The 14,801-nt window shown below is 36.3% G+C and overlaps 1 protein-coding gene across 1 annotated transcript in view; it reads left to right on the top strand.

Annotated features, from left to right (window-relative positions):
• The window catches only part of LOC133063214 (phospholipid-transporting ATPase ABCA3-like), a 255,333-nt gene that overhangs the window by 176,751 nt on the left and 63,781 nt on the right, over positions 1–14,801 (top strand). Inside the window, exon 19 of the mRNA XM_061152337.1 lies at positions 2,743–2,965. Coding sequence (XP_061008320.1) covers positions 2,743–2,965 — 223 coding nt within the window. The remainder of the gene's footprint in view (positions 1–2,742; positions 2,966–14,801) is intronic.

Here is a 14,801-nt window from a genome sequence, read left to right on the forward strand (position 1 = left end):
GCTGGCAATATGAAGTGGGGAGGCATAGCATTCATCCATAACACAATGGAATTTTTGTTTGCCGCTCCACTTTTCCACAGGTTTTAAAAGACAAATGTATAAAAATAGTTACAAATCCATATTAGTGGTTTACAATGTATAAAAATGTAAGTTGTAATATGAATAACAAAGAGTTGGAAGGAGTTGTATAGTAGTAGAACTTTTATATGTTTTTAAAGTTAGGATGGTATTAATTCAAATTGGATTATTATAACTTTAGTATGTTACATTAACCCATGATACAAAGGAAATAGCTATAGAATACACACAAAAGTAAAAGACAGGGGATTCAAAACAGGTCAACAGAAGAAAACTGAATAAAAAAGAAGACAGTAACAGAGAAACTGAGGAACAAAAATGAGTTACTTAAAAAATAGCAAAATGACAAAAGTAAGCCCTTATCGTAATTAAATTTAGATGGATTAAACTGCCCAATCAAAAATGTTGTCTATAAAAGACTCATTTAGATCTAATGAATAAAAGGAAGAAAAAGCTGAAAGTGAAAAAGTAGAAAAAGATATTACATGTAAATAGTAAACAAAAGGGAGCTGAAGTAGCTATACTAATATCAGACAAAACAGACTTTATGTTCGACGGTGTTGAAAGAGATAAAGAAGGGTAGTATCTAGTGATAAAAGGAGAAAATCACCCTAAATAGCTAAAGCAATTTTGAAAAAGAAGAACAAAGTTGTAGTACTCACTCTTCCTAATTTCAAAACTTACTACAAAGCTACTGTAATCAAAAGAATCTGGTACTGGTATATAAACCAATGGGACAGAAAAAAATCCAGAAATAAACTCTTTCATATGTGATCAAATGATTTCTGATAAGAGTTCCAAGATTATTCAATGAGTGCAGAAGAGCCTTTCAACAAATGATGGTGGGAAAACTGCATACTCACGTATATAAGAATGAAATTGGATCTTTATCTTAAACTGTATACAAAACTTAAGTTAAAATTCATATCAATGTGTGACAAAACCCACTGAAAAAAAATAAATAAAGGGAAAAAAAATAAAATGGATAACGTTCTAAATGTAAGAGCTAATACTGTAAGATTTTTTAAAGAAAACGAAGGGGAAAAATTTTTATAACATTGGATTGGCAGTGGTTTCTTGGATGTGATCGCAAAAGCACAAGCAGAAGAAAGAAAAAGATAAATTAATTGGACTTCATGAAAACTAAAAAAAACACATAAATCAAAGGGCATTGTCAACAGAATGAAAAGGCAATCCACAATTTGAAAGAAAACATTTAACATTTTATGCCTGCTAAGGAATTAATACCCAGAATATATAAGGAATTCCCCAAAATTAACAATAACTCCAACAAACCCAATTCAAAAATGAGCTAGAGCTTGAGTAGACATTTCTCCAAAGAAGGCCAATAAGAGCATGTAAAGATGCTTGACATCAGTAATCTTTAAGGGAATGCAAACCAAAAACAGTAATAAGATACTCCTTTATACCTATTCAGATGACTACTATCAAAAAGAGAAAATGACAAGTGTTAGGAAGGATGTGGAGAAACTGGAACACTGTGCACTAATTGGAATCTAAAATGGTGAAGCTGCTGTGGAAAACAGCTTGGCTCTTCCTCAAGAAAATAAACAGCATTACCTTATGAGTTAGCATTTCCACTAACAGTGGAATTCCAAAAGAATTGGAAGCAAGAATTTGAAAACATTTGTACATCATTGTTCATAGCAACATTATTCACAATAGCCAACTGGTGGAACCAACTCAAGTGTCCACTGATGAAAACATGGATAAATAAATATGATATATACATACAATGGAATATTATTCAATCTTTAAAAGTACTGAAATTATTGTACATGCCACAACATGTGCAAGCAATTGAATTCATTCTATTTCTCATCAGCTGTGATAGAAATAAAGTAGTCGTGTCCATAATACCCGAATATTTTCACTAATGTTATATTCGCTTTTTGTTGCTTTTTCTATTACCATTGAAAACTTGCTACCAATCACATAGTAGATCTTATCAACATAATACTGATGTTCACTTCTCAAGTATCCTGCTACATGATGATTTATAGTTCAAAATAGGTAACCCTAGAATATTTGGCAAAACCACAATTAATAACTTACACAATGCAGACCTCTGGAAACTTATTTTCCTTAATAATTCTGTGGGTTCTCTCTTTCCTTAATTAGGTCCCTTATAACTTTGGGCTTCCTTGTTTGCCTCTCAACTGAGTGGCTGAGATAGGAAGAGACAGATTAGGAATACAGTAGAGTCAAGAGGCAGAATCTAAAAATAGAGAATTGTGAAAAGTAGGTCCCTTAACATCACAGCTTACAGCGCCAGAATGAAAACCTTAACAAAAGTTTTCTTACTAGGAATATAATTTCTGGAAATATTGAGAGTGAGTTTTTTGGGGGTTAGGTGAAGAGGCAGAAAGAATATACTTTGATCTTTTTCAAAGAACAAAATGAAACTGTTCCAAGTAGATAAAAACAAGTAGAAAGTAAAGTAAAGGGGTTCTTCTCACTGATAAGGAAAACGTGGAAGTACCTCACAGCCATGATCACAGATCAAATTATTTGATTCATAAATAGCTCTGTATTCTAACAAAGAAAGATTTATCCTTCTCTGAGTTTATTGACTTGTGTTCTCATGTATTATATTGCATGGTATTCTTCAGTTTGACTTTATTTCTGTATTCTGTATCTCAGGTGGTGTTCACGTTCTCTGACTTGAAAATATTGGTCACGAATTACCACTTTCTGGATACGATGCTCATCTTCACGGTGTTTGGCTGGTCTGTCATTCCCTTCACGTACCTGATAAGTTTCCTGTTTTCTAGTCACACCAGTGCCTACACCAAGCTTGTCATATTTAACTACTGTGCAGGGATTTTTGGTGCAACAGCAGATTTAGTTATATCCGCAATTCAGGGTAAGGACTTAAAACAATTTCCCCTTTTCCACAGGAATAGTTAAAGAGCAATTGGCTTGAAGAATGGAACATTGCAAAGTTGTTTGCTTGGGGGTTTCTAGGGAAGTTTTATGCTAGTGTTAATAACCATGTTATGTGTCGCTAAAATTATAAGAATCATGTTGTGTACAATGCAAAACAAAATATGACACTGATATTTTCGCTAACCCAATCCTCTTCCTTCAGGCTTATTTTGCATAGCATTTGCAGAATATTTATCTCTTTATTTTCCTCTTGATTTTGAGATTAAGGAGAAATTGACTGAACTGGCAAAGATATCAAATAGGAATTTCTTAGGAGATAGACTGTTGGCACGCCTTTATTAAATCACTTTACAAACATTATTGTGATCTGTTTTAAGTAATCCAGCTATCCTTGGATTTGCAGAGACTGAGAAAAATAAGCTTCCAACCCATTATTGACCTTAGATCATGCCCTCCCATGAAATAATTAATTCCATGAGCTAGCTGAAGATCTATTATAATACTTATTGCACACCTATTCAAGGGGGAATATTAAGCCATATGAGAAATTATTGATTTCTGAATAGCAGACTAAGCAACATATATGAGGATACTTAATCACATTGCTATTAATTAGTCTGTATTTGTTTTGTATTGCTACTATAGTAAGTTACCACAAAATTAGTGAATTGTGCAGATTTATTATCTTATAGCTTTTAAACAAATAAGTCTCATTGGGTAAAATCAAACTATCTGCAAGGCTGTCTCCACTTTTGGAAGGTTTAGGGGAGAATTTGTTTCCTTGTTTATTTGAGTTGTTGGCAGAAATTCAGTTCCTTTATATTATAGCCCTGAAAATGGATTTTTTCTAAAATGGATATTTTCCCTTTCTTAAGGAAAGAAGAGCTCACCAATGAAAGGTCTCATCTCACACTTGGAGTTTTCTTTGTGGGAAGTTTTGTTGTTAATTATAAATTTATTTTCTTCCTGAGACAGGGCTATTAAGATTTCTTATACCTCCTTGTGGAACTTTTGAGGCATTTATAAAAGAACTTTTGCATTTCATCTAAGTATCTAAAACTATTGGCATAAAGTTATTCATAACATTTCCTTATGATTCTTTAAGGTCTATTTGTAAGTATTGATAACTGCTCATTCATTCCTGGTATTCTGTATTCACTCACACTCTCCCACCCTTTCTTTCCAATCAATATTTGCCACTTTTTTTGTCTTTTCAAAGTGCTGTCTTTTGGTTTTATTAATGTTGTGTGTTTTTATGTCCTGCTTTATGAACTTCTGTTCTTATATTTATTTTCCTTTTTTTCTGTTACCTTGGATTAAATTGGCTACGCTTATTCTACCTTTGTAAGATCAGTTATTGCATGATTTTAAACCTCTCTCCTTTGGAATACATGAGCACTTAAATCTATAAAGTTTCTTCTAAGTACTAATTTAGTTGTATCCCACACATTTAGATATGTTGTATTTTCAGTATCATTGAGTTAGGAATATTTTATAATTTTTCTTGTAATTTCTACTTTAACCAAATGTTTGATAACTTTCTAGGATTTTTTGTGATCATTTTTTTATAATTTATTTTGTACTAAAACTGATCTCAGTTCATAGTTCAGTCTTTTAAATGTAATTATACTCTAGTACAACTACTCTGCTTAATCACTACTGGTATGAAGTACAGAAAATGTTCATGTCCCATTCAAGGCAGTTCTAAAAGCCTCTAAAATATTAGATTTTTATTGGAATACCCTCATGAAATATCTAAGAGCTCTTACTCAGTTTGCCTACATATGACATGTGATACAAAATGATTATAAAATAGATACTAACCTGACTTCCTATAGTAATAAGGTGTACTCTAAGAAATATTTCTAGGATAGTTGGTTTAGCATGATTTCTATTCAGTTTCATTGTAAGAATAGCACTATAACTTTATAGGGTCAGTTGTTTTCTCAGAGACAATGACCTGCTTATTAATATTCTCTGAGGAGAGTTATACACAATTTAAAGAGTGCCAAAATGCAAAATAATATTCAGTCATTATAAATTCAGTATTCTGATACTCAAAGTCTTATTATACATTTGCTTAAAATGAGAGGAGATTAAGAGGTAGTGTTTGAGCAAAATAAGAAGAAATTATGGTGAACCAAACAAATTAAAATCATAATAAATGAAATGAAAAAAATTCACTGGAAGGTTTCAAAACAGATTTAATCAGGCCAATTCTGTGAACTTGGAGACAGGACAACTGAGTCTAAGGAAAAGAGAAAAAATAGTGAAGAAAAGTGAATAACGTCTAATGGATCGCTGGGACTCCATCAGGGAGACTATATATATATATATATATATATTGTCCCAGAGGAGAAAAAAGAGAAAAGGAGGCAAAAACAATATTTTAAGAAATAATAGTCAAAAACATCCCAAATTCGATAAAAGATATGAACCTACAAAACACAAGAAATTCAGCAGACTCCATCTAGAATGAATTTAGAGATCCTCATGAAGACACATTGTAATAAGTCTAGAAAGACAAAAAGGAGAACCTTGAAAACATCATGAAAGAATTCACTCACCAAGTTCAAAGAGTTATTGATAAAATTAATAGTGGATTTCCCATTAAAAACCGTGGAAAACAGAAAACTGTGGAATTAAAAAAAAAAAAAAAACAGAAACATTATCTATTAAGAATTCTATATCCAGCAAATCTGTTCTTTAAAAATGTAGAGAAAATTAGAGCCTCCCAGATTTAAAAAAAAAGACAGGTAGGTACACTACCACTCAACTTGTACTACAAGAAATTTTAAAAGGAGTCATTCTGGATGAAATAAAACTATGCTATAATATAACTTGAAGTTGTATGAAGAAATAAAGATCTTCAGTAAAGGTAACTAGGTAAAGAAATATGAAATCAAGATTATTCTATTTTTCTTTTGTAACTTTGCACCTTGAGAAATGAGTAAAATAAGAGAAAACTAAAGTCAAAGGCAGCAGAAGGAAGAAAATGATAAAGATTAGAGGTAAAAGAAACAGTGAAACTAAAAGGAAATTCTTTGAAAAGAGCAACAAAATTTAAGAACTTCAGCTAGATTGTCTAAGGAAAACGAGAGAAGGAAATAACTACAATCAGAAATGAATGTGAGGAATTTATGTCTGATTTTCCAGAAATAAAAAGTTGTACAAGACTGAATGATTGCACATCAAAAATTAGATAACTGAGATGAAATGGACAAACTCATAAGAGCACAAAAATAATCTAAACTTACTGGACAAACTCATAGGAGCACAAAAATAACTTAAACTGACTGAAGAAGAATTAGAAAATCTCAGTAGACCTCTAAAAAATAAAGAGATTAAAAGAAGAATGAAAAATCTCACAACAAAGAGAAACCCAGGATCAGATGGTTTAACTGGTAAGTTCTATCAAACTTTATAAGTAACATAAATTTTCCTAAAACTCTTTAAAAATAGAATATGAGAGAACAAGTCCTAACTCATTTTGAGGAAACCATTTCCCTATAGCAAAGGCAGATAAAGATATCACAAGAAAAGATAATTAGAAACAAATAACTTTTGTGAATATATGTGCAAAAGTCTCTGGCAAAGCAGTAGCAAACAAGACCAACAGCAATTTAAATAATTACACCATGACCAAGTGGAATTACACCAGAAATGCAAGGAAATTTCAACAAAACAAAATCAAATCATTCATTGTCAAAATAATGGGGAAAAAATCCCACATGATCATCCCAACTGATTCATAAAAGACATTTGACAAAATTCAGTGTGCTTTTATGGTAATACACCCAGATAATTAGGATTTTTTCAGAATGATAAAGGGTATTTATGTAAAAACTACAGGTATACTCAATGGTGAAAGACTGAAAGTTTTCCTTCTAAAATCATAAATAAGACAAGAATGCTCCCTTTCACCATGGCTATACAACATTGAATTGCAATTGTAGCCAGAGAAATTGGATGAGAAATAAAAATTTTAAAACATTTAAGTTGGAAAGAACTAAAACTGTCTCTTTTCACAGATAGAATGATTTATATAGGGAAAAGCCCAAAGAACCATCAAGATGGTTACTATAGCTAATGAAAAAACTAGCAAACTTTCAGATTACAGGATTAACACATAAAAATCAACTTTGTTTCTATACACCAGCGATAAAAAATTTGAAAATGAATTAAAGAAGCAATTTCACTTGTAATAGCATCTGAAATAATTAAATGCTTATGAAAAATTCCAACCAAGTATATGAAAACTTGTGCTGAGAACCGTAAAACTTTGCTGGGAAAAATTAAACAAAACCTAAATAAATGTGAAAATATCTATCTTCATAGATAAGAAGACTTAACAATGTTAAGATAATACTACCTAAAACAGTCTACAGATTCAACACAAACTCTACACAATTCCAACATCTTTTTTCACAGAAATGAAAAATATCCTGAAAATCTTATGGAATTAGAATGGGCTCAGGGCTTTCCTGGTGGTTCACATGGTAAATAATCTGCCAGCAATGTTGGAGACCTGGATTTAGTCCCTGAGTCAGGAAGATCCCCTGGAGAAGGCAACTCACTTCAGTATTCTTGCCTGGAGAATCCCATGGACAGAGGAGCCTAACCGGCTACATACAGTCCATAGGGCCACAAAGAGTTGGACACAACTGAAATGACTTAGCACAGAAAATGAAGAGAACAATGTAGAAAAAGAATAAAGTTGGAATTCTATGTTTCTTGATCTTGAAACTTTCTACAAAGTTACAGAGGATTTGGGGTTAAGATGGCAAAATAGGAGGATCTGGAGTTCGCCTCTCTCCACAAATACATCAAGAAGACATCTACAAGTGAAATAATTTGCACAGAATACCTACTGAACATTATTAGAGGACCACAGACACCTAATAACTGGGAAAGATCCCCTAATAACCTGGCAGGATGAAAAAGAGGAAAACAAGGTAAAGAGGAAATGGAATGGGACATGCACCCCTTGGGGTTGCTGAAGGAGATGAGGTTACTGCCATAGGAACAGCCCCTCACTAGTGGCAAGATCAGATGAAATAGAAGAGGAGATTCAGGGGCTACCAGAGGAAAGTGCAGCAGCAAGCCCATGTCAGACAGGCCAGAGTGAGACTCACTCAGATGGTATGTGCCACAGCCCTTCACGTCCCAGCCTGAGACAGGTATCCACCGGTGCTGGTGGGGGGAATGGATGCTGAAGCATGGAATCTGGAGAGCAGATCTAGGGAGAGGACTGCTGTTGGCTGCATGGAGACAGTCTGAGGGGACTGGAGTGAGGACCTATGCAGCTGGGAATGCTTCTGGAGGAAGCACAGACTGCCATGGAAGCAAGGCACCATTGTTGAGTGGCACATGCAGAAAGGGCAGCCATTGTGGCTTCTCTCCCCATACACCAGTCCCTACCTCTGCGGGCACTGAGAGGGGCCCCTGCCAGAGTGAGCACATGCCCCGGGGATTGCTACAATGTCACTCTCAGGCTTGAGCAAGCCCCCATGCTCCAGTCCACCACCACCTCTTGCCAGACCCTGCCACTGTAGGCAGTAGAGGGGGCTCTGACCTAAGCAAGAAAGCAAGTAAGCCTCAGTTAATCACAGCCTACATCACCCCCTCTCGACTGGGTGGGGAGCAGACGTTGGAGGGTAACCCACATGCAGAGGTGTGACCAAAACCAAAGCTGAGCTCTTGGGACTGTGTGACTAAGGAAGCAGAATTAGAATCTTCTCTCCATACAGCTGTGAAAGTCACAGATTAAACACCCATGATTGGTTTTTTTTAAAATACAACACCTGTGGAACATCTGAATGGAAAATAAGTGCTCTCACATCAGACATGGGTCTAGCTTTAGTAGCTGTGGTCTTTGTGGACACATACATGTGGGAGTTGGTCTAGGTCAGAGTCTGAGCTGCCCCAAATAGCAGCAGTCCCCAAACTTTTTGGAAGCAGAGAACAGTATTGAGAAAGACAATGTTTTGGGGGTAGGAGGATGGCGCAGGCAGTAATGCAAGTAACGGGGAGTTGAAGATGAAGCTTCACATACACTCACCCACCTCTTACCTATTTCTATGCATCCTGCTTCCTAACAGGTCACAGACTGATACCGATCCATGTCTGGACCTAAAAAGAGGTCTTGGAGGGCCTCTTAGGAGGGTAAAGTTTGGCTGTGGCTCGCTCACCTGGCTCAAAGTTGGGAAAGGAGTATATCAAGGCTTTATACTGTCACCCTGCTAATTAAACTTACATGCAGTGTACATCATGCAAAATACCTGACTGGATGAAGCACAAGCTGGAATCAAGATTGCTGGGAGAAATACCAATAACCTCAGATATGCAGATGACACCACCCTTATGGCAGAAAGCAAAGAGGAACTAAAGAGCCTCTTGATGAAGGTGAAAAAAGAAAGTGAAAGGCTGGCTTAAAACTCAACATTCAAAGAACTAAGATTATGGCAACTGGTCCCATTGCTTCATGGCAAATAGATGGGAAACAATGGAAACAGTGACAGACTATTTTCGTCAGCTCCAAAATCACTGTGGACAGTGACTACAGCCATGAAATTAAAAGACACTTGCTCATTGGAAGAAAAGCTATGACAAACCTAGACAGTGTATTAAAAAGTAGAGACATTACATTGCCAACAAAGGTCCATATAGTCAAAGCTACTGTTTTTCCAGTACTCATGTATGGATGTGAGAGTTGGACCATAAAGAAAGCTGAGCATTGAAAAATTGATACTTTTGAACTGTAGTGCTGGAGAAAACTCTTGAGCATCCCTTGAACAGTAAGGAGATCAAATCAGTCAATCCTAAAAGAAATCAACTCTGAATATTCCTTGGAAGGACTGATGCTGAAGCTGAAGCTCCAATACTTTGGCCACTGATGTAAAGACCTGACTCATTGGAAAAGACCCTGATGCTAGGGAAGATTAAAGGGAAAGGAGAAGGGGATGACAGAAGATGAGATGGTTGGATGGCATCACCAATTCAATGGACCTGAGTTTGAGCAAACTCTGGGAGATAGTGAAGGACAGGGAAGCCTGGCGTGTTGCAGTCCAAGGGTGGCAAAGAGTCAGACATGACTAGGGACTGAACAATAACAACCCTTTGGGGGCAAGGGCATTGATAGCAGAGGCCCCGAGGAATGGTTGCTCTTGTTGTTATTGTTCTATTTATTTTTTACTTATTTCTATTTTTTCATATATTTTGTGTTTCTATTTTATTTTGCTTTTTGTTCTGTTTCTGTCTTTTGTTTCTTTGTGTTTTGGGGTTGTTTTTTGTTTGTTTGTTTGTTTGTTTTGGGTTTTTTTCCTGGGTTTTTGTTGTTTGTTTGGATTTTGTTTTTTGCGTTTGTTGGTTTTATTCTGCTTTGGTCTCATGGTTTTAGTATGTTTGGTTGTTTTCTTGTTTCTTTGTGGTCTTTGTTTTTATTTGGTTTTATTTTTATTGCTTGTCTTGATTTATATTTGTTTCCTTTTGTTGGCTCAGCATGACTTGCAGGGTCTTGGTTACCCATTGAGGGGTTTAACCTGAGGCTCTGTGGTGAAGTGCCAAGTCCTGGCTGCAGGATCACCAGGTAATTCATGGTTCCAGAGAGTATTGATTGGCATGACCTCTCTCCGAGGTCCTCATCTTGGCATCAAGATCTGGTTGCACGCAACTGTCTGCAAACTCCAGGGCCAGAACACCTAAGGCCAAACAACCAGCATAACAGGAACACAGCCCCACCTTCAGCATACAAGCTGGCTAAAGTAGTACTAAGCTCACAAACATCCCAAAACGCATCCCCTGACATGGCCCTGCCCACCAGAGAAATAAGACCCAGCTCTACCTAAGGCAAGCACTAGTTCCTTCCAACAGGAAGCCTACACAAACCCCTTGATTGCACTCATTGACTAGGGGACAGACATTAGAAACTGGAGCAACTATGACCCTGCAGACTGCAGAAAAGAAGCAAAAAACACAATAAGTCAGACAAAATGAGATGGCGAAGAAATACATGGCAGACAAAGGAGCCAGGTACAAATCCACAAGACCAACTTAATGAAAAGGAGCTAGGAAATCTACTTGAAAAATAATTCACAGTGATGATAGTAAATTTGATCTAAGATGTTGAAAATAGAATAGAGGCACAGATGGAGAAGATACAAGAAATGATTAACAAGGACCTGGAAAAGCTACAGAACTCCAATTAAAAAACAAACCGTGATGAACAATACAATAACTAGGATAAAAAATACTCTAAAAAGAATCAACTGAATAACTGGATCAGAAGAATGGATATGTGAGCTGGCAAATAGAATGGTGGAAATTACTGCATGGAACTAAACAAAGAAGAAAGAATATAATGAAAAGAGGACAGTCTTAAAGACCTCTGGAATAATACTAAAAGCAGGAACATTCAAATGATGGGGGTCTCGAAAGAAGAAGAGTAAGAGAAAGGAGCAGATGGAATATTTGAAAAAATTATAGTCAAAAACTTGCCTGACATGGAAAAGAAAATTAGCACCCACCTCCAGGAAGCACAGAGAGTACCATACAGGATAAACCCAAGGAGAAACACATTGAGATGCATATTAGACTAACAAAAATTAAATATAAAAAAATTAAAATCAGCAAGAGAAAAGCAACAAATAACATACAAGGGAAGCCTCATAATATTATCAGCTGATATTTCAGCAGAAATTTTGCAGGCCAGAAGGGAATGTCAGGATATAGCTAAAGTGATAAAAGCGTAAAACTTAAAACCAAGAATATTCTACTTAGCAAGGCTCTAGTAGATTTGGATTTGATGGAGAAATCAAAAACTTCATAGACAAGCAAAAGCTAACAGAATTCGACATCATCAAACCAGTTTTACAACAAATGCTAAATGGACTTATCTAGGTAGAAAACATAAGTCAGTCAGTCAGTCAGTTCAGTCGATCGATCATGTCCGACTCTTTGCAACCCATGGGCTGCAATGCACCAGGCCTCTCTGTCTGTCACCAACTCCCAGAGTTTACTCAAACTCATGTCGATTGAGTTGGTGATGCTGTCCAACTATCTCATCCTCTGCCGTCCCCTTCTCCTCCTGCCTTCAATCTTTCCCAGCATCAGGGTCTTTTCAAATGAGTCAGTTCTTCGCATGAGGTGGCCAAAGTATTGGAGTTTCAGCTTCAGCGTCAGTCCTTCCAATGAATGTTCAGAACTGATTTCCTTGAGGATGGACTGGTTGGATCTCAGACCATGAACTCGTTACTGCCAAATTCAGACTTAAATTGAAGAAAGTAGGGAAAACCACTAGACCATTCAGGTATGACCTAAATCAAATCCACAGTGGAAGTGACAAATAGGTTCAAGGGATTAGATCTGATAGAGTGCCTGAAGAACTATGGACGGAAGTTTGTGACATTGTACAGGAGGCAGGGATCAAGACCATCCCCAAGAAAAAGAAATGCAGAAAGGCAAAATGGTTGTCTAAGGAGGACTTACAAATAGCTGTGGAAAGAAGAGAAGTGAAAGGCAAAGGAGAAAAGGAAAGATATATCCATTTGAATGCAGAGTTCCAGTTCCAGCCTTTCTCAGTGATCAGTGCAAAGAAATGGAGTAAAACAATAGAATGGGAAAGACTAGAGATCTTTTCAAGAAAATTAGAGATACCAAGGGAACATTTCATGCAAAGATAGGCACAATAAAGGAAAACCTAAGAGAAGAACACAAATAGGAAAGGAAGAGAAAAGACCTACAAAAACAAACCCAAAACAATTGAGAAAATGGTAATAGGAACTTGCATGTCAATAATTACCTTAAATGTGAATGAATCAAGTATCCCAACCAAATGACAGAGACTAGCTGAATGGATACAAAAGCAAAAGCTGTGTACATGCTGCCTAGAAGAGACCTACTTCAGTTTTAGGGACACATACAGACTGAAAGTGAGGGGACAGGTAAAGATATTCCATGAAATTGGAAATTAAAAAAAAAAGCTGGAGCAACATTACTCATATCAGACAAAAGAAACTTTAAGATAAAGACTGTTACCAGAAAAAAGGATTGACACTATATAATGAGCAAGGGAACATAAGAAGATACAGCAATTGTAAATAAATATGCAGCTCACTGTTAAAGAATCTATCCACTGATGCAGGAGACATAGGTTCAATCCCTGGGTAGGGAAGATCCCCTAGAGAAGAAAATGGCAACCTGTTCCAGTATCCTTGCCTGGAAAATCCCATGGACAGAGGAACCTGGCGGGTTATAGACCATAGGGTTACAAAAGAGTTGGACATAACTTAGTAACTAAAGAGCAACAACAAATATACATGCATCCAACATGAATCAAGTGGACTAGATCTTAGGAATGCAAGTATTCTTTAATATATGCAAATAAATCAACATATGCAAATGAACACACCATATTAACAAATTGAAAAATAAAAAAACCATTCAATAGATGCAGGAAAAGCTTTTGACAAAATTCAAAGCCCATTAATGATAAAATCTCTCCAGGAAGTGGGTTTGGAGGGACCTTACCTAAACATAATAAGGGATATACGGGACAAATGCAGAGAAAACATCATTCCCCATGGTGAAAAACTGAAAGTATTTTCTCTAACATCAGGAATAAGACAAGGATGTTCACTCTCAGCACTATATTCAACATAGTACTGGAAGTCCTAGACAAAGCAATCAAAGAAGAAAAATAAATAAAAGCAATACAAATTAGAAAAGAAGTATTTGTCTTTATCATTCTGACTTACCTCACTCCATGAAATAGGTTCCACGTTCATCCACCTCATTAGAACTGACTCAAATGTGTTCTTTTTAAATAGCTGAGTAATATTTCATTGTGTATATGTACCACAACTTCCTTATCCATTCATCAGCCAATGGACATCTAGGTTGCTTCCATGTCTTGGGTATTATAAATAGTGCTCCGATGAACATTGGGGTACATGTCTCTTTCAATTCTGGTTTCCTCACATTGTATGCCCCACAGTGGGACTGCTGGGTTGTATGGAAGTTCCAAAGAATAGCAAGGAGAGATAAGAAAGCCTTCCTCAGTGATCAATGAAAAGAAAGAGAGGAAAACAATAGAATGGAAAAGAATAGAGATCTATTCTTCAAGAAAATTAGAGATACCAAGGAAACATTTCATGCAAAGATGGGCACAATAAAGGACAGAAACGGTATGGGCCAGACAGAAGCAGAAGATATTAAGAAGAGGTGGAAAGAATACACAGAAGAACTATACAAAAAAGATCTTCATGACCCAGATAACCACGATGGTGTGATTGCTCACCTAGAGCCAGACATCCTGGAATGGGAAGTCAAGTGGGCCTTAGGAAACATCACTATGAACAAAGCTAGTGGAGGTGATGGAATTCCAGCTGAGCTATTTCAAATCCTAAAAGATGATGCTGTTAAAGGGCTGCCCTCAATATGCCAGAAAATTTGGAAAACTCAGCAGTGGCCGCAGGACTGGAAAATGTCAATTTCATTCCAACCCCAAAGAAAAGCAATACCAAAGAAAGTTCAAGCTCCTGTCCAGTTGCACTCATCTCACAAGCTAGAAAAGTAATGCTCAAAATTCTCCAAGCCAGGCTTCAAAAGTACATGAACTGAGAAATTCCAGATTTTCAGTCTGGATTTAGAAAAGGCAGAGGAACCAGAGATCGAATTGCCAACAATCATTGGATCATCAAAAAAGCAAAAGAGTTCCAAAAAATATCTACTTCTGTTTTATTGACTGCGTCAAAGCCTTTGACTGTGTGGATCACAACAAACTGTGGAAAATCCTTAAAGGGATGGGAATACCA

The sequence above is a fragment of the Dama dama genome, chromosome 10, assembly GCF_033118175.1.
Source record: "Dama dama isolate Ldn47 chromosome 10, ASM3311817v1, whole genome shotgun sequence".
Taxonomy (NCBI): domain Eukaryota; kingdom Metazoa; phylum Chordata; class Mammalia; order Artiodactyla; family Cervidae; genus Dama; species Dama dama.